Below are 26101 nucleotides of genomic sequence, written 5' to 3'. Positions count from 1 at the left end.
TGTTGTGTGGCACATCGAGAATGATTTTTTTTTTTTTTTTGATGTTTGCATTGACCCATTTTTACCAAGGTCATTCCCATCCTATCCCTCTGTTAAAAAATACGTCTTTACAGCCTTTACTGGCAGTGCCCATGAGAGAAAACATTTTATATCCTTCTTTCACCCAAAACTACCTCGTTGGTCGAGTGGTCGCAAGTGCGACTGCCGGACAAGGGGTCTCGGGTTCAATTCCCGGGTCGGGCAAAGTATTACTGGGCTTTTCTCAGTAGTAGCACGGAGTCTGGAATTGTGTCCAGTATATGGCAATAGGCTCACAATTACATGGGACTTGTAACACAAATGGTGAAAAGTGGGTGTACCTACATTATGTGTCGTAATGAGCACCTCTGCCTACCCCTTCGGGGCTTAAAGGCGTGACGTTGACCCAAAAATAACTTACCTACGGGGAACTTTCCTATAATATTTCGTAAACTTATTTATGTCCAACGCACATGGTGTTGCAATAAATTGTTTTTAATATCCCGACCTCTAGCAGATAAACTAAAAAGCTGATAAACTAGCACTGGAAACTTAAAAGATCAAGGTTAATAAAACAATGATTAAAATAAAAACAATTTTATTATAATATTTACAATATCATACAGCGTTATCAAATAATTGGCCAATTTTAATTAATAACAATTTTATGTACAATTATAGAATAATAACTATCATGAGATATGTTAAATTAATTAGAATATACGACTTTTTCACTTAAATCTTCGAGGAGGTTTCAAGCCAGAACGTGACGAGAGCTCATGAAATATGAACAGCGTCTAATGGTAAGCGTCCACAGGCCCGCATCGTACGCATCGGACGGATTGACTGCGTCCACTGTTCGGCAGCGTTCGGATTGCCGACGCGAGTATTGGAGCAATCGGATTACCGATGTCACTTTCACTCGGATTTTTGGCATCGGCATTCCGTATGACGTCATCGGTACGCATCGCATGTAGGCATTGCCGATGAGCGGTCCGTACGATGCGGATCAGTGGACGCAGTTGTATGAGTTTCTATACAAAACAAACTAAAACCGTTGCGTGCGGTGCGTACCTTAACTCGAACAATTATGTGAATAAGTCGTATATTGTAAATACTACAATTACATATTATAGTTATTATCTTTGGTAAGGCTAGCTTAAACTATCTTTAACAGTTACTCTTAGAATTTACGAAAATTCCTTAATCTAGATTTTAGGGGGTCCTTTTCGAACATTGTATTATCCTCATACATAGGTGGGGTTTAAATTAAAGAAGAATTTATAATAAGGTTAGCACCAAATAGTTTGTATTGAAAACCAAAAAATGTAGGTCTGGGTACCTATCCACATGTGAAAAATATGTGGTAGGTACTTTTATCATCTATGCAACTCAGGTATGCACAAATCTTTAGTTACTTAAATAAAAAAAAAACAGTTAATAAAAAAAAACAATTCACAATGTCACTTTTAGTTAATTTAGTAGTCAAATCATCATGCATTACATTTTGCACCTACTGTCTAATGCTTAAAGTATAAATTCGTCTACCACTCCAGAACTCCAGGGATGTACTTCTCAATCAGTTTCTCATAGTATGGCCATAGAGCTTCAATGTCGGGGACTCCAGCGCTCTTGGTGTACAGGTCGTATTTACTGCAAGAAGAAATAAGAAGAAGTTTAGTAAACATATTTTAGAGAAAAACAAAAAGAGTGGTTTCCATTGGCAAATCCATGGAGCTAGCATTTGCCTTTACTTAACAAATTAATTTTTAACCTGATATGCTAGCGCCGTATCAATTATACCTACGTTTCAGAAATTACAAAAGTCTAAATAATCAATTCCCTTCTATACCGCGTTCAAAAGTTGGTAGTAACTTTAGAAAAATTAACGTCATCATAAGAGCCCCCAAACATGGGCTCGCTGTTATAGGATAGTTAAGTCCCTCTTTGAGGTTAGAGACACAGGGCGGGAAAAGTATATCGATGACTCCCCCACCAAAAATAAAAAATAGGATCTCCCAAACAAATATTTATAAGAATACGCCACTATTTTTATTAATTGCTGTTTCTTGATTCTTCAATACAGTTCATCTTCTAGATAGACTTTGGACCAGTAGCTAAACATCCTCATTTCATTACATCTAGTCCACAGTTATATTCTAACAAACAAAGAACATATATTTCCATTTCTCTTACTTGAACTCCAGCACGTTCTTCATGATCTCCTCGTCGCCCGCCTTCATGAGGTGCTTGTAGTCGCCGCCCGCGTGCCACGGGTACAGCGAGTGGTATCTGACGGACAAACAGAGTAAAGTAAGTATATGATATTTTATTTTAAAATCTAAATATGAAGTTTGTTGGTGATTCCAGGATTCGATTGAACAATTGATTATTTCCTCGTTTCTCACTTGCTTAGGTACACAGCATAGGTACATATACCAATCGTCCTTAAAGCAAAATAACTATTTATACGACTTAAAAAAATACGATGTGTCGTTTGGGACTTCAGCACGATATCGAAGTGAAAGCGAGTTAGTTGTTATTAGCCGGCTCAATTAAACTAACCAATCACAACGCCGAGTTCGCTTCTGTTTAGATTAAATATGTTAAACGTAAAGCAAACTCGTACTAAGGCTACAGAGCCTTATATCAGTACACTGATACTAAACACTTTATTTTCCTTAAAAGGATACACCACTCCTCCTATATTAGAGTCTCCAATTATCTTACCAAGAGGTACATCACTAACCTGATCATGAAGAGTCCCTCCTTGGGGAACTTGGAGTGGTTGTGCACGAGCACCCGGTACAGGTACTCGTCGTGTCCCCACGAGATCATCAGGTTCTCCAGCCCGCAGTGTGGCTTGTACATCCCGCATTCCGTGCTGGAAGTCGTTATCAAGTTAGGATTAGGGAATATACCGCAGTACTCAGAGTTATTTAACGCTTACCCAGTGCTCACAAATTGTTTTAGATACTAAATCGTTACCAAGGAATAATTTAAGTAATCATTAAAAATCTCTGCACAATATTTTTATACGCAATTTCTACTAGACTGCTTCTACCAAATAACTGCAGGGTTCAATTTTTACACGGAACACCTCGTTTTGTGATCCATAAATTGCTGCTAATCAGAGGCCTTAGTCTGCTATTACAATTGTGTCAGAATGGTCGATCACTGAGCAGTGCGAGAGGGACGGAGCTATACAACCTACATAGCTCCGTCCCTCTCGCACTGCTCAGTGATCGACCATTCTGACACAATTGTAATAGCAGACTAAGGCCCCAGACCAAGTGATTCTTAGTAAACGTGCGGACCCACGATAAAGGATAAAATAATTCGAAAATCTGCTAAATAAGTTTATATTTTCAAAAATACCAAAATATTCTTATTTATTATACAGGGTGACATTGAATTCGACGTATTCCTCTCGGGAGGTGATAATACAACTAATTTCCTACAAAATTAGCCCTGAGGTCCTTGGGCGGAAAGTGGCTAGTTTCTGAGATATTCAACATTTTTGGTTTTGGTAAAAATATCCCGAATTGATTACAAAAACATCAATAAATAAAAAAAATACTGGTTGGATTTTAGTTATTTTAGTTTTAATCAGTTGCCAATACATCAGTTATCATTTATAAATACTAATAATGGCAGAAATATCATTAGTTTTAAAATAGCAAGTAATTTCCTATGAAATTTTGTTTTGTTTCACTAATTTGGTGAATAGATAACTGGATTTATTTCGAAAAAAATGTATGACACTAAGCGTACAAACTATTAGAAAAACTTCCTTGGTTTATTAGCTACCCAGAAACGTAAAATTATTTACAATATTCCCAAAAACAAATGAATTAATTGATGATAAGTAGAGTGTAAAGAGAAAAGCGCAATTTCAAAAACATCTTAATTTGCAAAATTTTGTTTAAATGATCTTCCCTACGACGTATACATGCTCAAACACACTTCCTTATACCTATGACGTTCACTCTTGGGCTGAATATACGTTTTATTTCGTCACTATGTTTTGGAGAAGAATTTCGATATTCTGCCAATTCCCTCTGCATAAAAAAGGGACTTCATGTAAAAATCAACCAGCGTTAGATACTGGACACCGCGCTTGCCATGTAGTTGGACCCCCGTGCCAATATAACACCTGGGAACCAAGGTATCCAACCATTGCCCCACAGTAGTTCGATAGTGTGCTGGATAAACTATCACAATATCCATTATTAGCCACAAAAAAGTCAACAAAATCCGAAAAAAGCAAACCATCGTTAGCGCATCGCGGTTTTAATTCAAATGTTTGCAGGGGTATCATATTTAATTATTTGATTGGACCCTACTTTAGATCCAACAATTTAAATGGTGAGAATTACGAAAAAAATTTAAGGAATGAGCTAGGGTCATTGTTTTAAATTTGAATTTAGAAACAAGATGAATGAACTTATTCTACTTATTGAATTAATTTATTAATTTGATTGACGAATTTATTCCACATGACGATTGTCAAGTGCATTATCGAACTACTGTGCGGCAATGGTCGAAAACATTGATTTTCAGGCATTGGATTAGTAGGGCGGTCCAACTATATGGCATGCACAATGACCAGAACCTAACGCCGGTTGATTTTTACATGAATTTCCTTGATTATACAGAAGGAATTGGCCATGTATCGTAATTCTTCTCCGAAACAGATTTGAAGATAATGACGAAATAAGACGCATATTCGGTCCAAGAGTGACCGTCATAGAGATAAGGAAGTGTGTTTGAGCATGTATACGTCGTGGGGAAGATCATTTTAAACAAAATTTTGCAAATTAAGATGTTTTTGAAATTGCGCTTTTCTGTTTACACTCTACTTATCATCAATTAATTCATTTGTTTTTGGGAATATTGTAAATAATTTTACGTTTCTGGGTAGCTAATAAACCAAGGAAGTTTTTCTAATAGTTTGTACGCTTAGTGTCATACATTTTTTTCGAAATAAATCCAGTTATCTATTCACCAAATTAGTGAAACAAAACAAAATTTCATAGGAAATTACTTGCTATTTTAAAACTAATGATATTTCTGCCATTATTAGTATTTATAAATGATAACTGATGTATTGGCAACTGATTAAAACTAAAATAACTAAAATCCAACCAGTATTTTTTTATTTATTGATGTTTTTGTAATCAATTCGGGATAGTTTTACCAAAACCAAAAATGTTGAATATCTCAGAAACTAGCCACTTTCCGCCCAAGGACCTCAGGACTATTTTTGTAGGAAATTAGTTGTATTATCACCTCCCGAGAGGAATACGTCGAATTCAAAGTCACCCTGTATACTAAACTAGCAAACCCAGCGAACTCCGTTTCGCCACCAATGATTTCCCAGCTTTCCTGCTTTTCTCTTAAATTTTTCCTTAATTTTCTTTGCTATAAACCTCACGGAGCCCGAGAACTTTCCAACGAATGCAAAACCGTGGAAATCGGTTCGTGCGTTCTGGAGTTATAGCGTCAGGAAGGAAAATCCGACTTATTTTTATATAATAGATTATATTATAACCCCTACTAGGCAGTCGCACTCCATTTAAGTCGTTTAAGTTTTGGAAGACTTGTCATTTTGGACTCCTCGCATCAATCACGATAATCTACTTACTTGTACTTAGGGTTGTATGTATCAGGGTTGTCCTTGAAGCTGTCATCTCCATAAACGATGGATTTCCCCCACTTGCAGCCCACGGGGAATGTGTCTCCCACCACACACCATTGAGGCTCTCCATAGAAAGCCATCACCTGGACAATTAGGATAATCACATTAGGAAATTAATTGTATATTTTTAGCTAAAGTGTTTTCTTTACAAAGCAAGTTCTTATCTTAGACAAAATACTTAGGTTAGTTAAATACCGCAGAAAAAAACGAGACCATCTATAGATGCATTTAAATTAGATTAATTTGTTATAACATTATTAATAGTGTCATTTGCTTAGCGCGAATCGTTTGTGTGATTAGTCTAAAGAGGCACGATCATTAAGATTTTTATCTAATTTGGTTTTAAAATGCCACGGATTTTAACATTATTTTTCTCCAGGCAAAATTAGATCAACCAAATATGTATGTACATACTAGCTTCTGCCAGCGGCTTCACCCGCGGTCTGTGTGTTATTCCAGACAATAATCTACCCCTGTTCCAAATTTCATCCTAATGCCTTCAGCCATTTTGACGTGATTAAGTAACAAACATTGGTAAGATTATAATATTGGTAAGATTTTTACATTTTAAAAGCAAATGTTACTCCTTTAACCAACTAAGTAGGTAATAAATAAATCTACCGTAAAACAATCAACTCAAGAGGAAACCTCATACCTTTCCAAGATCGTGGATTAATCCAATAAGATGGAACCAGTCCTGGTCAGGGTGTTCTTCCCGGATCCTCTCAGCAGTTTGGAAGGCGTGCACTATGTTAGGAAGGTCGGTGTCAGGGTCTGACTCGTCCACCAGCTCGTTCAACTTGATGAGAGCATCCTTGATCGTACTCTTGAAGTGGTTGAATTTCAACCACTCTGCCATGCGACCTAGCAAGGAAATAAATAGTATTAAGTTTTATTTATGAAGAAAATGTTACTAAAACATGTTATGGCAATAGATTTGTGGCAAAAGAAGAAGAAAGACTATATCTTTCTTCTTCTTTTTTTGTGGTGTACCTATGGTATGGCGGTATGGTGTCCGTTAATTTAAAAGTTCGCTCTGTCATATAATATCAAGTGCGCGTTAAAAACACACTTACAACTTGTATTAAATGTTATTATAATTGCATAAGTATATTTTCTTATTAAACTACATTCAACGATAAAAAATAATAATCTTTTTACTTGAGAATCAAACTTAAATTCCCTTCCTGGACATACATATTACATATGTACACATGCATATACAAACAAATAAAAATACATATACAACAAATAAAAATAAATATTACAATTACAACTTACCTTTAACAAAATCCACAGTCTGTTTAGTATGCATTTCATAATACGTCCGCCTCACGCGTTCTTTGATGGGATCATTTTCATCAATGTCATAATTTCTGAACGCTTCCACTGGTTTCCCATCATAGACCTTCTCTGGCCGCAGAAGGAGAGAAGGGTCTAGCATGGAGATGGGAGAATCCTGCAGAAGAATCTTCATTTTATCTTAGGTCCTTTAGTAAATAAACTACCACTTTAAACGCCACGGGGGTCACCGGTGACCGACGTTAGCGGAGGATTTGCCTTCAACAGTTTTCTATTGGCAGTCAAAGACTTATTTTAGCTTATATTTTGTGCCGTATATTTTGTGATTACTATTTTTATATTTTATTTAAAATATTTAAGCACGTGGTCTTTTATAGAGTTGCAAAGATGTGCTTCGTTTGGACGCACGCAATGTAATGAGTTGCTTCCCTTCTCGACCTGCGTTGTAAACCTAAGCTGTTTATACATTGGGCTCAATTTTTTGCGATGTCTTTTTCTTGCTATTTTATTGTTTTTAAGTTGTATTGTTATTTTTTTTTTTGGGCGATTGTTGAATTTGTTTTTAGTTTAGGTAGTTACTCTAGTTACCTGTGATTTGCTTTTTTATGGGATGGCAGTTAATGATTTTTAACGATGATGTCTCGTTGGTAATATTGGAACCAAGCCTGCTGTACCTACTTTTGTCTAGAGACAGTGGCAATAATGATAAGAGCAAAGAAATGGCAGACAGTCTTATGTTGCATCATTTAATTTGTTGGCTCCCTTGCAAATAATGCCATGACCTAGATTATTGATTAGGAATTTTCATGAGCTATCTTCGTACTTGTACCATATACCCATGAAGCAAGTACAACGAGGAGATGCCATAATGTGGTTTGTGCACTGAGACAAAAAAGACAGCCTTGCCCAATGATACGTATACGCTCAAAAGGCCGGCAACGCAGTTACAACGCCTCTGGTGTTCCGGGTGTCCACAGGCGACGGCGATTGCTACCATCAGGTGATCCGGCTGCTCGTTTACCGGTTTATACAATAAAAAAGAGAACAGAGACAGAGAGAGACAATATTTTATTTCTAATAAGTTTTCCTTCGCTTCGTTACTGGCCACATAGTATAATTTTGATATTTTTTACTGCACAACAAAAAAACCAAAATCATTATTTATACTGACATAACATTCATAATTGTTTAGCAATGGGAACGAAAACAAATTTTAGTAATAACTGAATACACACGTTGGCGCAATTGACTTTTTTGTCCATTACTAGGAATATCGAAAGTCTAAAGGAGACGTTTTTTTTTTGTGGACCTTGTGGACCGCCTTGGACGAGGCAAGAGGGAGTGTCAGACAACTGACTAAAAACCACCCCGTTTCTTCTCCTGCCTGTCTGTCCTGTATTTACCAATATGTGCGTAATAAGCGTTTGTCTATTACGTTTGTTTTTATGCACATTACTATAAAATTGCCCACACATGTATAGGTATTGTATAGCTATAGTAATGTTGGGTGTATACCTATTAATGTTGCTCCGTGTACATAGTTTAAAAAAAAACATGACAGTTAAAATAGGTAAATCAGAGCTCATTTATCACCATTTCAATTATTCAAAGACAGATTTGAAATTAACTTCGCAAATTGTATTTTAAGTGGACTTTTAAAATTAAGGAAATGTGAATTTAACCTTAATTGTTGGATTAGAGGTCGGTAGCCATAAAAGATCATAATTATATATATTTATCGTTAAAAGGTCTAGTTTTCTATTTACCTAAGTATTTATCTATTTGTAGATACTACACTAATGACCCATAATAGGCACTACGTAATTGATTTCGTCAGTCTAATAGATAATTAATTGATATAGATTCACATGTACATATTATTTACAATTTAAAACTAAAAAGATAACTTGCTACGCCACTCAAAGACGTTTAATGATTACTTAAACTATTCCTTATAAGTAATTTTGTGAGAGATGATGACGGGGTAAGAAAATTAAAAATCTATTTAGTCCATCAGTAGGTAATGAATAAAAATATTAGACACGTATTTTGTCATATAAAATATACTTAGATGAAACGAATATAAAGTTAAGGAGTCGGAGCAAATACGTCATTTTGTATTTACGCAAATATCGCGTGACGTCACTTCTACGTTCATGTTTTATATGTAGAAATATTTTTTCATTTCCTAACTGACGGACTAAACAGATTTTTAATATTCTTGCCCAGTTATCATCCTTAAATTATTACCCATATCTTATTTAAGAACTTATTATCTACCACATTAAGGGAAGCAAATAAAGATTTAGAATTTGAATTTGAAAAACCTTAATATGTTTAATGTTTACTCCGTAAATATAAATAAAAGAAAATCACGTTTTTATTCACTGAGAAAATCTCTACTACTTTCGAGACACAGAGGGACTCATCATCATTAAATTAGTATGAGAAAAGCTCTACTAGTTTCGAGACTCGGAGGGACTCTTCATAATTAATTTAGCATATCTTACGATAGTTATTATAAAAAAAATCAATTACAAAATCAACTTACAGGTTTGGGCTTCATGTTTGGGTGGCGGACAGATGAGCACTACTAATGCTTTAAGATCAGTTTGAACAATATAAATGTTGATTGATAACGACGGGGTCAAGAGCTATCACGGCTGGGTTATCTCGCGTCAACGTAATTAGATAAAAATGCGCGAAAATATCACTTATCCTGTGATGATGACGCTGTGGTTTTTCGATTATTGTTTATTTTTTATGGTGATTTTTGTTGATTTCTTTTTGTTTTGTTATTTTTACTGTTAAGTATGGGATAAGGGTAGTTGGGTACATAATTGTAACCATTAAATACTAGTTACTTATGTATCTATTCGTTACCACTAAGTTGGTTTCGCAAGTTACTTTCAGGGATTTCTTAATTAATCTTTAGGCAGGTGCCTAGTTAAGTAATCTACTTTTTTGAACAATAACAAGCCGGATCTACCCTATGAGAACCGGAGCGGGTTACCGGGGCTCCGGCGTGAAAACCAGGAGTAGTAACGGGGTGGTTTTTAATCAGTAAGAGTCTGACACTCCCTCTGGCCTCACCCAAGGCGCATGTGAGAAACCTTTTATGTCTGCCAATACATTTCATATTTACCTATATAATTGGGTAATTTTAAAATTATGAATAAATCAGCCACGCAATTTCTAAAACAAGGCAGCAATTTCTAATTTAGGTGAATTATTTTAGATTGTTAATTAAAATAACATACCCTTCTTTTGCTAAGTCGGCTACAAAAGGCGATTGATTTAGAACAAGACCTTAGTATTTGTGTCATACACGTGTTCGTAATAAACACTACAATATCGCAATACACAGCATACATTGCTCGCTTCATTCTCTCCCAACTAATAACACATCTAACTAAAACATCAATGGATATTGAAAAGGCAGATTTATATAAATTTTATTAGCTGAAGTTCTATAGTACCTGGTTTCCTGCACTTTAGTTATTGTTATGTTATTGACAATAGTCTGTCTGTCTGTATGTAAACTGTAAGACGTAGTTTGACAATTTGCGTTCTATTTTGATCAAAGATTATCTTTATTTGATAAATAGTTATATTAAGCGCCTATTTTACTCTCATATAAGTGCCCGATAAACTTATGTGACAGACATTGCGTACAAATTACGTTCTTAATTCAAAGTTTTTTGATACATTTGTTTTTTTTTTGAGGGGGGGGGATCATTCAATGTCTTCTCCCGCCTTGGGCGAGGCGAGAGGGAGTTGCAGACTCTTACTGACTACAAACCACCCCGTTCCTACTCCTGCTTTTCGAGCCGGAGCCCCGGTAAACCTACTAGGTAGTCCGCAGCTCCGGAGCGGCTATCCAGACATTGTGAAACTGCCCCTTTAAAGGTTTTTGTAGGATATAAGTACTTATGACTATTTCGTAGTGTCTCGTTTGTCGTTAGTCTAATTAGCTGAATTCTAGATCCAATAGATAGACTGATACAAGTTTGAAACGACTTCTCGTCTCTCTCATCTTTCGACTCATCAAGTCTCTCATCGTTTCAAAGATTTTTGATAAGCAATAGACTGCCTCGTTGGTCGAGCGGTCTCAGGTTCGACCCGAGTCGGTTAAATATGTGCTTTTTCGGTTTTTGGAAAGTGGATGTACATATTGTACAGTGGCATTAAGTGCAAATGCACCTCTGCCTACCCCTTCGTAAATCGTAAATAAAAGACGTGACGTTGCGTGCAATAGGTTGACAGCCGATTGTAATAAACATGTGAATTTAAATTAATAATAAACAGCTAACTGCTGAAATAAATAACTGATAAAAAGCGAAAAGTGAGCACTACACTATTTTAACATGTGCACTGTGCATCCTACTAATTAATTAGGTACTTATTAATATTAGCAAACATTCTATTTGCCTATAGTCACTAACCCCGCACCAGCTGACCAATTAAATATTCTCTATTGAACCTTTTTTAACGTTGCCTCACACTAGGATTTTCTCCTGTTACTAATAAGTCCTCTATCGGACTTTAAGCAGCTGAAAACATCCTCATTGGCTACTTATTGGCACAAGAATAGCAAATCACGCGACACTGCAATTGAAGAAATCACGTGAGGACGCCCCTGCGCCGGCGCAGCTTGACCTTAATCTAAATGTTAGAGAAATAAACGAGGAAGCCGGCCATTTTGTATAAAAATAGAACGATACTCGACTTATAGGAGCAATTGTTGATGTTATAAATAAAAATATAGGGCACCTACTCGTAGTACCTAGACTTATTAAGCGTATGCGCAGAAACAAAGGTAGGTATCGATTTAACTTGGGACTTCTAAAAGTATTTTTTAACGTTTTTTCCAATTATTTTTCTTAAGTAATCCAATGTCTTAAGCTATATACATTTTGAATACAGATACAGCACAGCTATTAATTACATGTTTTGTAAATAACACACCTTTTTTAAACTTAGCCTCTCACTAGGATTTTCTTCAGTATCGTGTGTGCGTTTACAAACATACAAGTTCACATACAAATGACACCCAGAGCCGAAATAATAATTTGTGCATCACACTAAAAGACTTCTTTCGTGCAGGTATCAAACCAGAAACACGTTAGCGTTACGCAGCAGCAAGTTACCCAGCCACCGTGCAGTCGCAGCATTTCCTACAGGAATGTAACTCCTGAAACGACACAACAGCTTTAACCCTTTCTTGTTTTACCCGACACTGCTCGGCTCAAAGAAACCCTTCTTTACCACCAGAAATATCAATTTTAAAGTAAAAATAAAACACATTCGTATAGATAATTAGTTTTATATTAATTACTAAGAAGATAAACTCTTTAGTTATAATAAAAATATTACATATTTACATGGTTATATAATAAATAACAGTCGGCGATAAGAAGTTTTATTTTGACCCAAACCAGAGTCTTGATGAGTCATGTCACTCATTAAGACTTTCGATACGGTACCTAGGGCAAGTGACCCGGTTGTGGCCACCGACCCCTTTGTGGCCATTTGGGTCTTCAAATATTTATAACTAAGGCATGGACAAATAAATTACTCTGTGATATACAGTATTTAAAATATTGAATATTGGAGACACTGATACCGTTGGCAGCTTTGATGTGTCAAACTTCACTTCGATGCAACAAGTCATTCTTTTTAGTTGAGGGTGAAATTGTTAAGATCTTAACAAAAAGGCTAAGGCGAGCAGGTGAGGATTTGGTTTTTATTTTTTAAATCTTTGCTTATTGTTTGGATGTTTATGTTAATACTACATGAAGAATATATTGTCTAAGTGAAACTAAAGTTATTTTGTCGCCATATGTTTCTGAAGTGCGGTTATTAGAAGGTGGCCACTAATGGAGACAAAATTATGAATTTCTCCATCTTTGGCCACATGGCTGGCCAAAACTAATGTACATAGACACCCGACTTCTTCCCCTTTATTTTATCGTGGCTTTTTTTCCTTGGCTTTACATATCAACAAATACATATTTTTCATTTTCAGAGATGCAATAAATTGCCTTCACACAAAGGGGAGGTCAGTTTACTTTGCAGCTTTTACCAACGTCATATAAATGTTGATCTCTTTATTTGTAAGTTAAATTCAAGTGAAGTAATAATATTTCATATTTTCCAAACTAAATAAAAACCATTGTTTGTAAAATGTCCAATTTAATTAATAAATTTTGATTACTTTTATTGTATTTTTTGATGGCCAGAACTGGCACAAGACCGTGGCCAGAAATGGCACGAATCTGGCCAAAAATGGCACAAACTGCCTTTTTTTTTCTTTCTTATACAGTTATTTTTCTATTGGACGTTCTTTAAAAAAAGGGTTTTCTTAGGCAAGGTTAATACATGTTAAATTACTTTTTACAAGAAATATGTTCGTGATAACAAAAACTATAAGTTAAGAAAGCCTCAAAGTCGACAAAATTCTTAAAGTGGCCACAACCGGGTCACTGACGATACCTAACTTGTGGCACCTAATGTACTTATAAGATGTAAAATAAATAAAACTATATAGTTATGTAACTTAGACTGCCTCGTTGGTCGAGTGGTCGCAAGTGTGACTGCCGGCAAGGGGTCTCGGGTTCGATTCTCGGATGAGACAAAGTATTGCTAGTCGGTATACGGCAATACACTCATCCCCTAATTAAATTTTAAATGACGATACGACTAGTTATGTAATGATTGCAATTATACCAGAAAAGAAAAACAATATCGTAATGGAAATAAATATGTATAATATATCGTAAATCTAACATCGAATATTTATATATACAATTAATATCATTAGGTATTCAGTTATTCCCTGTTTGAATAAGATAGAGATGAACAAGGTGTATGATGCTATCTCTTTTCCTCTTCAGCCATAGAAGGTCTTGCAGTCTACCACTCGCAAACTCCAGGAATGTACTTGTCGATCAGCTTCTCGTAGTAAGGCCAGAGAGCCTCGATGTCAGGGACCTTAGTGCTCTTGGTATAGAGGTCATATTTGCTGGTAATCAAAGAAAATATGGTTAATTACAATCATGATTCAGGAAGCCCAATTAATAATAATGTAAATTGAAATATCTGCTGTTTACAAACCGCAAAGTTTTAAGTGAGGGATAGCCAAGCTTCGGCACAGAAAAGCCGGCTCAACCGGAGTGATACCACGGCCTCACAGAAAACCAACAACGCACTTGTAACGCCTCTGGTATTTCGCGTGTCCATGGGCGGCGGCGATTGCTTACCATCAGGTGATCCGTCTGCTCGTTTACCAGTTTACACCATAAAAAAGCAATAGACAGAAGGGTTGACAATTAAAGATTTAAAATTCCTGTGAAAGTGCCTACTTGAGCACATGGACACCAAAAACAGTTAGAGAAAGACTTTAATTGGTTTGTGACTTGTAACTCCTCTGGTGTTGCGGGTGTCCATGGATGGCGTTGATCTGTCTAATCAGTTGATCCTTATACCATAAAAAGTAATGTATAGAGGTGGAAGGTACTCACTTGAACTCCAGCACCCACTGCAGAATCTGTTCATCCTTCTCGTTGGTAAGATGGCGGTAGTCTCCGCCCGCGTGCCATGGGTACAGTGAGTGGTATCTGCGGGCAAACACCATTTGATTTGAAATAAGCACTACGTTTTTCGATATCCTAGAGATCTTATTGGACATTGCAATCACATAAGAAGGCAATGCTGACTCCAAGATACGTTCAAATGAAAAAGGGGACGATGAACTGAGATTATTTATTACCCACAAAACAAGTTCTGAAGTCTTTTCATCAATTCCTCTTTACATTACTCCTCCAAAATATTATTTCTGAATGGAATAAGGTCTCCGCTTCTGTATCAATGGAATAACCTTCTTAAAAATGGGATTAGCTAGGAAATAATCAGTTGTAAATCCCTGCAAATGTATGTCAAGTTATATAAGTTTTTAAACTGAAATGGTCACTAAAAAGTCATTACAACATGAGACTGAATATTTACCATGTTTATTTATGTTTATGAGATTCCGATATTTCGATCATGCATGAACAGATGATCATAGACATTAATACACATGGTGAATATCCCGTCTCAAGTTTTGATGATATTCTTCAAGTGATATCGTACCTGATCATGTACAGCCCCTTCTCTGGGATCTTGCTGTTGTTGTGTTTGAGGAACTGGTACATGTACTCGTCGTGGCTCCAGGAGATCAGCAGGTTGTCCAGGCCGCAGTGGGGCTCGTACATTCCGTATTCAGTGCTGGAGACGAGAATGTGTGTGTTAACAAAAATACACTGTTGCTATAGAGGTCTTAATTTGGTAAAATTAAGAGCACTTTTTTAAAATTAAATATAGGCGCTTACGTGTTGAGTGGTACCAGAAGAAAGAAAGCGAAGATTCATATTTCCATTAATTAGATTTGGCTCTTGGTCCCTAAACCCACCCTCTACCCCTCGCCTTTATTAAAGGTTAGGTTAGGGGCTCGGCTCGCAATCGTCTCATCAACCAGATACAATTACCTATGATTTTTTTTAGAGGGGGATAAATCACGGTGGAGCAAGGAGGAGTGTCAGACTCTTACTGACCTAAAACCTCCCCGTTCTAACTCCTGCTTCGAACCGAGGTTTACGATACTTGGTACTCACTTATATTTAGGGTTGTATGTGTCAGGGTTGTCCTTGAAGCTCTCGGGTCCGTACACGATGGACTTGGCCCACTTGCAGCCCACGGGGAATGTGTCTCCCACCACACACCATTGGGGCTCGCCGTAGAATGCCATCACCTGGACAAAAGTCAGACATTTTTTAATGAATTTTTTCATAAATGGAAAATAAATAAAATCCAGTACCTAAGGAAAAATATAAGTACCCGGTAATTTTGAAAAGCAATTGTTTATCTTCTTATATATTAAAATGAATTACTGTTCGTTAGTCTCGCTAAAACTTGAAAACAGAGGAACCGATTCAGCAAATTTTGGTCTTTAATTGTTTGTGGAAGTCCAGGGAAGGTTTCAGGCTGTACGAAGCTTGCCGGGCTAACAAGTCAGTTATGAAAAACCTTATCGCTTTCACAAAATCTATCGATAGGCATTACTTTCTGTCCCAACTATGATGTATATCCAACTATGATCAACTATGATCCATCTACTCTTATTTCCCGACCCCTAATCATTATTTTCCACAATTTGAATCAATTTCCCAGCTATCAGCGCAGTGGGTCGCAAAAAATTCCAGCAGAGGTCGCCTGTATCAATGAATCGACTATTAAAAGGTCAGAGTCGTAAAAAAGGTTATCTACGCTGCGTAGATTAGCCGTGTTTATAGTGATATACTCAATTGAATATCTAGTATGAAACTGTGAGCTATGTCATCTAGAATACTAAATAGTAGGTATACTAGGTATACCTTTAGTTATGTCTGTAATCTGTATGTAGGTACCGATCAGCGTTGTGAGTAAAGTTGCCATAATTTGGAACAGGATAGTCAGTAAAGAAAGGATTTTGATAATTTCTCCCTTACAAAAAGTGCAAAAATACGTGCTACATTCTTGCCATTTTATATGCCCTAAACGGCTCAAACTGATACACTTCTTTAGGAAACACGAATTTTAATGATAACAAATGGTAAACATTTTAGTGGTTACCGATTATTGTCTAACTACTTCGTAATAAACAATACTTCAATAATAACAATTGCCTGCTTTATATCATAAATCTTTAAATGAAATATGTAAATAAATAAATAATATATCTATCTATACCTAACCCAATTTTCTATCACCCTTCCCCAAAACAAGCTTAACTCCTTACCTTGCCCAAATCATGGATGAGTCCAGTAAGATGGAACCAGTCCTCATCAGGGTGGTCTTCCCGGATCCTCTCAGCAGTTTGGAAGGCGTGCACAATGTTCGGAAGGTCGGTGTCAGGGTCTGACTCGTCCACCAGCTCGTTCAACTTGATGAGAGCATCCTTGATCGTACTCTTGAATGTGTTGAATTTTAACCATTTTTCTCTTTTCTCTGTTGGAGATAGATTATTAGGATGAAATATTTGTTCCACTAATTATTACTGTTTTTTTGTGGGTAGAATATTTAACTAAAAATGTATTTAAGGTGCCCAATTAGTATGCTGCGGCCCAATTCTCCCCTTTCCAATCTTCTCAATCCCCCATTCCTCAATAACCCTTAAATTCCTAACCCCCAAAAGTCTGGCAACGCACTTGTAACGCCCGGGTCTTTCAGGTTATTAGCGGCCCTTTAGCGAGGGCAATTGCTTACCATCAGGTGATACGACTGCCCAATTACCGGCTTGTTGCATAAGAAATATAGTAGGTATGTACCTACAAGCAAGCAAGCGTTGACATCGAAAATTGAAAAGGCGAAAATTTAAATCTGCTTTTCAGGATTCGTTTAAAAAAGATTTTTGGCAAACAAATGACATTTAACCCTAGTCAAACATACACATGCATCTGTACTCTCCGTTCTAACGAAATTGCAAAAAAACTACTTACGTTTAACAAGTTCGACGGTGACATTAGTGTGCATGTCATAGTAGGTCCTGCGCACGCGCTCCCGGACGGGGTCGCTGTCATCCACGGTGTAGTCTCGGAACGCTTCTATCGGCTTGTCGTTGAACACCGGCTCCGGACGCAGCAGCTGCGACGGGTCGATCAAGGAGACCTCTCCTTTTTGCTATAGATTTAAAAGATATTAGTGAACTATTTGTGTCTATTTCTTCGTTGGTAGAAGTAAATGATTTGGGCACTGTCTTTTATCACAACATTAAAGCCTCTCTGGAATGAACACTGAAGACCATCACTAAACGGAGACTTTTTAAAAGGTGAAAATCATCCAAACGCGAGGTGAGAGGGGGTGTCAGACTCTTACTGACTAAAAACCGGAGTGGTTTTTATTCAGCAGTGTTCCTACTCCGAGCCGGAGCGAACCGGAGCCCCGGTAAACCCGCTAGGTAGTTCACAGCTCCGGATCAGGCATCAGCCCTACTGGGCCCCATCTGTGGTGGTCTGATGATTCTTTGAGGCGCGCGATCTGATTCTGGTCGGCGAGCTACCCTTACTCACTCCGTGTCCGTAGGGCTAGTCTTCTATTACCCCCTCTCTTTATTACAAATAGCCACCTCTCTTTTATTCCAAAAATACCCTATCACACACCTCCTTCACTTATCACACGAAAAGCTACTCTCACTTAATAAAATTAAAGAACATTTTCTTCTAAAACCTTTCCTCCTCTCCCTTTCACGTCAGAGTAAGAGTAAGACAAAAATAAGTAATTACCTACCTCAGCCATTGTCTTGTGTCTTTACACCTAAACTCCTGCTTGAAATGCAAGGGTTTGAAACGCAGATAGCTCTGCCTTGGCGTTTTATAGCGGCTTAACAGCATCTCGAGTAGGCGGCACTATCAGATAAACGGGGCTTATGTATATTAAGATTAGTAATTCTTTAATAGACTACAAGTTGTTCGTATGTGGCTGTTGTTGTTTTTGACATTGTTGATAGAACTGCGGTCTTTTGGGATGCGTATCTCGGGTTTGGTATTAGGTACATCATGTTTGTTACGTAACTTACGTAGATCGTTGGTATTTGTATTTCGGTTGGTGCGGTGACTGGGCAACCGACTGCCTCTCAACGTGTAGCGGATTCGATTCCTGCACGGAGCAACTCTGTGCGAAACACAAATTGTGGTTTCGGGTCTGGGTGTTATGTGTCCTTAAACTTGTATGTTTGTAAACGCACCCACGGACACATGAGAAAATCCTAATGCACCACAAAGTTTTTTTTAAAGAAAAAGAAAATAATGACGGTCAAAGAATTAGGTAAGAATATAGGACGATACTACATTAACAGTCCGTGAGAGTCAGACCTGTAATACCTACCTTAACGTGCAAATAAATATTTTGAGTTTTGAGTCCACTGCTGGACCATGGACCTCCGCTACGTAAGACCCTCTTCATTCTCTTGGATTGAGTAGTTTTGTCATAACATTTATTCTTGACTATGGTTTATCAGAAACCACTGCTTCTTTCAATCAAATGTGTCGATTATTTTTATCTTTTTCGGCCTCAGAGCTGCGGACTGTAAAGCGGGTTTACTGAGGCTCCGTCTCGAAAAGCTGGAGTAGGAACGGGGTAGTTTTTACTCAGTAAGCGTCTGACACTCTCTCGCCTCGTCCAAGGTGAGAGAAGCCATTGAATGATATCCCCCTTATTAACACCTGCGTGACAATACCTATAGTATGTAGACCTAGTACCTAATTAGTAGTACGTAGGTGATGTGTGATGTATGTCAAAATAATATTTTCTTCAATAATACATTTATTATCAAGCGCCTACTTGGCTACAAAACACGTGATACGATGTGTAAATTACTATAAACATAATGATCGTGCCATAAACGTGAGGCTGGAGATAAATTCATTTAATTATATTAATCTAAAGTTCTAAACACTATGCTAACATAGGTACGAGTACTGAGTTCAGTCGTTTGTCTGTTTTGTAGTTAGTTAAACACTGAACTAACTAATTTTAGATTTGTGGTGGTTTAAGTAGGTTACCTACCGAAAATAATATCTTGTCTTTCTTTTTGAACTTTTAAGAGATTAATTAGGTAGGATTAGGTGGGGTGCGGTGCCAGAAGACCTCCCCGTGGTGCACCCTGGGTGCAAGTGACAGTCTCCTTAACGGGGTGGTAGGGTTGGGGTGATTGTTACTCGTAGCTAACTTCTGGCGGGATGAGGGAGAACCGGGTAGGGTTCTGGGATTGGTGTAGGGGTTCTATATCCCTGGACGACGGACGAAAATGCTTTAGGTGGTCGTTTTTTCCACCAGTGTCTCTGATTGCAGCAGAGAACGTGGCGGATGAACATAGACGGTATTTATTGTGCACTCACCCCGCCAATGAATAGCATCGGGGCATTAGATGTCTTAGATTGCAGCCGTCGAGATCGTAATCCGGGACGAGATCATGGTCATGTTTCATGACTCGGAACGGGACGAGGGTCTTGGCTTGATCGCCCGGACCGCGAGGAAGATAACCTCTATAAAAAATTCCTCCAATACTAAGTTCTGGTGCGCGGCGAGGGTATGCATGGCTGAGGAGTAGAGTCAGTCACGAGCGCACCCCCAGCTAGGGAACCGGTGGACCCTCTAGTTGGGTACTAAATGTACACTTACCTAGGGACAGGGGGCACTCCCTAGGCGGACCTTTTATATCCCCCATTCTCGTGGGACATGTATGGATAATATTAATAAAAATACATTAAAAGATGATATGGAGGTGGAAAAATTGCATTTGAGCACAGATAGTTCGTGTCCAGGCACGAAAAGAATGATTACGCGGTCGCATTTTAAGCGACCGGCTACACCAATGGGAGGAGTAGGAAGTGACAGTGGCGAGTCTGACTGCTCGCAAATGTCTTCGATCTCCCAGATGTCAACAGCATCAGCAATGACGCGGGCACGTAAACGTACTCGGACGACGGTTAGCTCTGCAAAAGTTACTGTAGATAACTTGCCTGAATCTGATAAAGATGCCGTAGAGAGGCTGACCAAAGAGAATGCGGATCTGCGATCTCAGGTTGCGAGCCTTAAAGAGGCTGTAGCTGAACTGAAAAACCAGTTGAACCAGCTGTCTCAGCAGGGAAGAAAAGAAAAGTCGCAGCCCTCAACCCTTCCAGGATTAGTTAGTCTAACACCTGATGTTGAGGCTCAACTTCGACGCTCCATCGCTATAGAAGTTGGCGCTATGATGGACGCGAAGCTAGCTGGCTTAGAGGGTAGATTGCTGCCCGAGAAGTCGCTCCGTCCGGCTCTCGCCTCAGATGCCAGAAACCTTGTGGCTACTTCAGCACCCCATGCGAAGGTAAATGCCAAAAAGAAAAAAAACAAGGGTAAAAAGAAGAACGCAACTGCAGGAAGTGCGGTGGTACCGCCACCTGCACCTGAAGTCAGCGTGGTTACTCAGGATGGTCCATCTAGGAAAGTGATTTCGCAGGAGACAAACACTTGGTCATTGGTGGTGGGACGAAAGGCCAAAAAGGCGAATAACTCACCAGTCGCTTTATCCGCTTCGGCTGCACAGGTCCGATTGCCGAAAAAAGCGTCTGTTAAACTGCCAAAAGTTCCCGTTTCGGCAGCGGTCACTGTTCGTGTGAGGGAGGGAGCGACGGTAAGTCTCGGGGAAGTACTATCTGTCGCTAAAAGACAAATCAGTCTTTCCGAAATTGGCATCACGACAGATTTACTTCGTCAGAAACGTGCTGTTGACGGCGGAATCGTTCTTATGATTTTAGGCGAGGGTTCTTCCGCAAAGGCCGATATCCTCGCCAGCCGTATGCGAGAGGTCCTGGCTGATTTTGATGTGCAAATCGGACGTCCAACCAAAATGGCAGAGGCAAGGGTAATGGACCTAGATGATGCCGTAACCCCAGAAGAGGTGGCTGCCGCTATAGCTAGGGCGGGTGGATGTTCTTCGAATGACATCAAACTTGGTGAAATTCGACGCCCGCCTTCTGCCTTGGGCCATGTGTGGGTTCGCGGCCCACTGACGGCGATGAAAAAGCTGATGTCTGACAAACGTATGCCATTAGGCTGGTCATCAGTTAGAGTAGAGGTGCTGGAACCACGTCGTATGATGTGTTACCGCTGCTTCGAGCCAGGGCACGTTCGAAACAAGTGCACAAGTACGACGGACCGGAGCAACCAGTGCTACGCTTTCGGTGGGGCCCACAAGGCTAGGGAGTGTACATCACCGAATGTGACGTGTCCTCTTTGCTCGGACCAGGGTCGTCCAGCCAATCATCGCCTGGGGAGTAAAAAATGTAACCCGCAAAAGAAACGAGTTGCCAACCAGTCAGGCAAATCACAAAGAACGTCGGCTGTACCTATGGGTGCAAGCCCCACAGAGGCTATGGACACGTCACATTCCCAGCCCTAAAAGTCCTTCAGTGCAATCTGAACCACTAAAATTTATTTTTGCAAACCGTAGCGGAGTGGTCAGCTGCATTGGCGGTGGTAGCGGAGCCCTATGGTCTCCAGGATCATCCTCGCTTGTTTCGTGATACCATGGACTCCTTCGCCATTTACTGGGCTGGTGGAAGTGGTGGACCTCATTCCTCCTTGTTGGACAGGGGGTAGGGATTTGTTGCAGTGGAGTGGGTATCAATAGCTGTAGTGGGCTGCTGCGTGTCTCCAAACATTCCTCTTTCTGATTTTGAGAGATATTTGGATGGGCTTACTAATTGCATTCGGTCTAAATGCTCACCCCATCCCGTTTTAGTCCTGGGTGATTTTAATGCCCATTCTAGAGCGTGGGGCAACTCTCGGGATAGGCCCAGGGGACACGTAGTACAGGACTGGGCAGCTTCACTCGATCTCCGACTTTTGAATCGGGGCTCTATTGCTACTTGCGTTCGGTGGCAGGGGGAGTCTATCGTGGACCTGACATGGGCGTCTCCATCTTTGGCTTCCAGAATAATGCACTGGAGAGTTGCTGAAGAGGTGGTCACACTTTCCGACCATCGCCATATCTTCTTTGACGTGGCACCTAATCCCGCGAATGGTCGGAGTCATCCACACTCTAACCCTCCGGCACGACGATGGGCCCTCAAACGACTCGATCGAGATATGCTCATCGCAGCCGCCAACGTCGTTGCCTGGCCAGAGGACAGTTCTCGAGGGATCTCGCCCGATCCGGAAAGGGAGGCAGCCTGGTTTCGGGATAGAATGGCATCAATTTGTGACGCTTCTATGCCCCGAATCAGGTGCGGCCAGCGTCCTGGAGCGGCTTACTGGTGGTCGGCAGACATTGCACATTTGCGCTCTGTCTGTCTCAGGCACCGACGCCAGTTCCAGCGTGCTCGACGCAGAAGACAGCCGAGTGCTACAGAAGAGCAGATAACCAGAGCCTACAGAGAGTACAGGGATGCAACTATGGCACTCCAGCGCGCCATCTCAGATGCCAAGTCTCGGTCCTGGAGAGAACTCCTTGAGGGGCTGAACAGGGATCCATGGGGAAGACCATATCGTCTGGTCATGGGTAAACTTCGTCCGTGGGTACCTCCCCTTACGGAGACTATGGATCCAGATCTGCTGGAAAGGGTGATAAGCACGCTCTTCCCAGTAGTGAGAGACAGTCCCTCACTGCCCCTACCATCAGACTGGTCCTCTGACTTGGGGGTAACCGAAGGGGAGTTGGATCGAGCCGTGCGTCGAATGAGTGCTCGTAATACCGCACCTGGCCCGGATGGTGTTCCTGGCCGAGTGTGGGCTCTGGCTATGCATGCTCTTGGGAACCGCTTGCGTCGGCTGTTCGACAGCTGCCTCGAAACAAGCGTGTTTCCCATTCCCTGGAAGGAAGCCGGATTGGTCCTCTTGAAGAAGCAAGACAGGCCCGCGGAGTCTCCCTCTGCATATCGTCCCATCTGCCTGCTCGACGAGGTTTCCAAGCTCTTTGAAAGAGTGATTGCTGAAAGGCTCGTCGAGCACCTGTCGCGTGTTGGTCCCGACCTGTCTGAATGTCAGTTTGGTTTTCGACAGCAGCGTTCTACCATAGATGCAATACTATGTGTACGGTCGCTGTCGGATGAGGCAGTTTTCAGGGGTGGGGTTGCGTTGGCGATAAGCCTAGATATCGTCAATGCATTTAATTCCTTACCCTGGAAGGCAATCAGGGAGGCCCTAGTTCACCATAGGGTCCCTCCTTATTTGCAGAACATTGTCGGGGCCTACCTACGTGACCGGCGCATCCGCTATGTGGGCCGGGACGGTAGCGTTCAGCAGAGGGAAATAACGTGCGGGGTTCCACAAGGATCGGTATTAGGTCCTTTACTGTGGAACCTCGCTTACGATGCGGTCTTGCGTGTCGATCTTCCCGCTGGCGTCCATATTGTGTGTTATGCAGACGACACTTTGGTTATGGCCAGTGGGAATACCTTCGAGGAGACCATCCGGCTTTCAGAACTCGGCGTGGCAAAAGTCGTGGCCTCAATCCACGAACTGGGCTTAAAGATAGCGCCTCAAAAAACGGAGGCGCTGTGGTTTCACAAGCTGCCGAGGACCAGGGAGCCGCCCAGTTCGTCGGTAAGAGTTGGAGATGCGCAAGTCCAGGTAGGCCGGTACATAAAGTATTTAGGCCTAACCTTGGATGGTCGGTGGGGCTTCGAAGAGCATTTCGAACGCCTGGTCCCCCGAGTCGAGAAGGCAGTGGGTGCTCTGCACAGACTGCTGCCTAACATTGGGGGACCTCGAGAAGAAGTTCGCCGCCTCTACGCGGGTGTCGTGCGATCGATGGTCCTTTACGGGGCGCCTGTTTGGTCAGCTAGACTGTCAGGTGTCCGACGTTGCAGAACGAAAATCTATCGTCTGCAGCGGAAAATGGACCGAACGATGTCCTTTGAGGCGGCAACTCTCCTGGCTCGCTTTCCGCCGTTGGATATTTTGGCGGATATGGACGCCAAGGTCTATGACCGAATCCGTGCTATCCGACGAAGCGGCAGCGGTAGGGTGCCAGGAGTGGCGTTCGTTAGGCTGAGGCGGCAAGAAAGACGACACGCGCTCGAGCGGTGGCGTGAGCGGCTACAACAGCCAGAGATCTCACGCAAGCGCGTTGTCGAAGCAATCTTGCCGCACTTCGAAGCCTGGCTGAAAAGAGAGGAGCGCGTCTCCTTTAGACTCACTCAGGTACTGACCGGGCATGGTTGCTTCGGTGAGTACCTGAACAGGATAGGGCGAGAGGCCACGGCAAATTGCCACCACTGCGGAGGTAACCTGGACTCCGCACAGCACACGCTCGAAGAGTGCCCAGCGTGGGTCTCAGAGCGGCGGGTCCTGGTTACCAAGATCGGGCGAGACCTGTCTCTGCCAGCAGTAGTAAAGGCTATGCTGGCAGATACAGAAAACTGGAGGGAAGTGGTCTCATTTTGTGAGACGGTAATGTCACAAAAGGAGGCTGCTGAGCGGGATCGCGAGAGGGCAGATCCTGCTCGTAGAAGGTATCGAGGAGGCGACCGTCTTGACGCCTAAAACGCTGAAATACCGCGTGCAACAACTGCAAGCGGTCCTTTGGGGCCACGGGCGCATAGAGAGGGGACTCTAGGCGCCCACTCAGTGACCCCAGGGAAGACGGCGGCACAGTGGTCACGTGCTGCCGTGTAATTTGCACAGTGAGGCGTAATAGGAGATACGCGTCTCCTTAGGGATGTGCCGTAATAGGCGTTGCATCGTGGGGGCTCCGGAGCAGGTCTACTAGAGGACCCGGTGCCCCTTACAGGTGCTGAGGGTGGCCACCGGGGTGGTTTTAGTGAGGTAAAAATCCCACACTCCCTAGTCTTTTATCCCCAGAAAACTAGGCGCCTTTTGAAGGTTTCCCCCCGTGAACAAAAAAAAAAAAAAAGGTAGGATTAGGTACAAATACATTCAATTAAGATTACCTACTTCTGTTTCTGAGGGGGGAAAATCATCAGCCTTAGATAAGGGGGAGGTAAATGTCAGACTCCTACTGACTAAAAACCTTCTTGCTCTGCTTCGAAACGACGCGGGCGCCGCAAGGTTATTTTTTAGGGGGGACAATCATCCAATGATTTCTCCCGCCTTCAGTGATAAACCATGTTATGTTTATCAGCTAACTTAAGTATTTAGATATGTAACCTTTTGATGGACACACTAATATGGGAAAGACGAAATTATCAAACCCTTTCATCTTATCCGATAACCAATAAACCTCTAAGTACTAGACAATAAGGTTCATAATGCAATATCCATAGCACAAGGTGAGCTATGGACATTCTTGATTGACGGTTTTTTTTTATCAGAAACCGACACCGTAGTTGCAAATAATCGCTTTAGACAAATTGAACTCTATATAAATAGGAATACGGTTCACTATGCATTGCATATAACAAGATTATTGGTGGTATGCGCACGAGTTTGTTTGGAATTTTTGATGGGAGTTTACGAAATATCTTTCGAGTTTGACAGTTATTGTGGATAAATCAAGGGATTACATTTGATGGTCGTTGCAATCGAGTGTTACGTAGGTAACCTATAAGTAACCTCTAA

General features: G+C 40.8%; 2 protein-coding genes across 3 annotated transcripts; both read right to left on the bottom strand.

Annotated features, from left to right (window-relative positions):
• Window positions 1-599: 599 nt before the first annotated feature.
• On the bottom strand, window positions 600-9667 carry LOC118275171 (inositol oxygenase-like). Of its 2 annotated transcripts, XM_050696988.1 has the most exons (7): window positions 9573-9667; window positions 7001-7178; window positions 6375-6583; window positions 5666-5802; window positions 2768-2902; window positions 2215-2310; window positions 1482-1671 (listed from the first exon to the last, which is right to left on the bottom strand). In XM_050696988.1, the coding sequence occupies exons 1-7, from the start codon at window positions 9585-9587 to the stop codon at window positions 1563-1565; spliced, it is 879 nt and encodes a 292-aa protein (XP_050552945.1). In that variant the 5' UTR covers window positions 9588-9667; the 3' UTR covers window positions 1482-1562. The 2 variants fall into 2 exon arrangements, with proteins under 2 accessions (XP_050552944.1, XP_050552945.1); XM_050696987.1 differs by lacking the exon at window positions 9573-9667 and having other exon boundaries at window positions 600-1671; window positions 7001-7211.
• Window positions 9668-13771: 4104 nt separating this feature from the next.
• Window positions 13772-18467, bottom strand: LOC118274792 (inositol oxygenase). The gene is made up of 7 exons (XM_050696989.1): window positions 18326-18467; window positions 17539-17719; window positions 16839-17047; window positions 15676-15812; window positions 15155-15289; window positions 14545-14640; window positions 13772-14045 (listed from the first exon to the last, which is right to left on the bottom strand). Exons 1-7 carry the CDS (start codon window positions 18332-18334, stop codon window positions 13937-13939), a joined length of 876 nt encoding a protein of 291 aa, XP_050552946.1. The 5' UTR covers window positions 18335-18467; the 3' UTR covers window positions 13772-13936.
• Between the last annotated feature and the right edge of the window lie 7634 nt (window positions 18468-26101).

Source organism: Spodoptera frugiperda, chromosome 11, assembly GCF_023101765.2.
Source record: "Spodoptera frugiperda isolate SF20-4 chromosome 11, AGI-APGP_CSIRO_Sfru_2.0, whole genome shotgun sequence".
NCBI lineage: Eukaryota > Metazoa > Arthropoda > Insecta > Lepidoptera > Noctuidae > Spodoptera > Spodoptera frugiperda.
This window is presented reverse-complemented; position numbering and strand designations above follow the sequence as displayed.

What these genes read in the sequence shown, in the direction of transcription:
- LOC118275171 (XM_050696987.1), bottom strand. Translation starts at nt 7,196, where the DNA reads ATGAAGATTCTTCTGCAGGATTCTCCCATCTCCATGCTAGACCCTTCT. An exon ending in GAGGGACTCTTCATGATCAG is followed by an intron (nt 2,311 to 2,767) that starts GTTAGTGATGTA and finishes TTTGTCCGTCAG; the next exon opens with ATACCACTCGCTGTACCCGT. An exon ending in AAGAACGTGCTGGAGTTCAA is followed by an intron (nt 1,672 to 2,214) that starts GTAAGAGAAATG and finishes TTCTTCTTGCAG; the next exon opens with TAAATACGACCTGTACACCA.
- LOC118274792 (XM_050696989.1), bottom strand. An exon ending in TCATCCATGATTTGGGCAAG is followed by an intron (nt 15,813 to 16,838) that starts GTAAGGAGTTAA and finishes ACTTTTGTCCAG; the next exon opens with GTGATGGCATTCTACGGCGA. An exon ending in AAGGGGCTGTACATGATCAG is followed by an intron (nt 14,641 to 15,154) that starts GTACGATATCAC and finishes GTTTGCCCGCAG; the next exon opens with ATACCACTCACTGTACCCAT.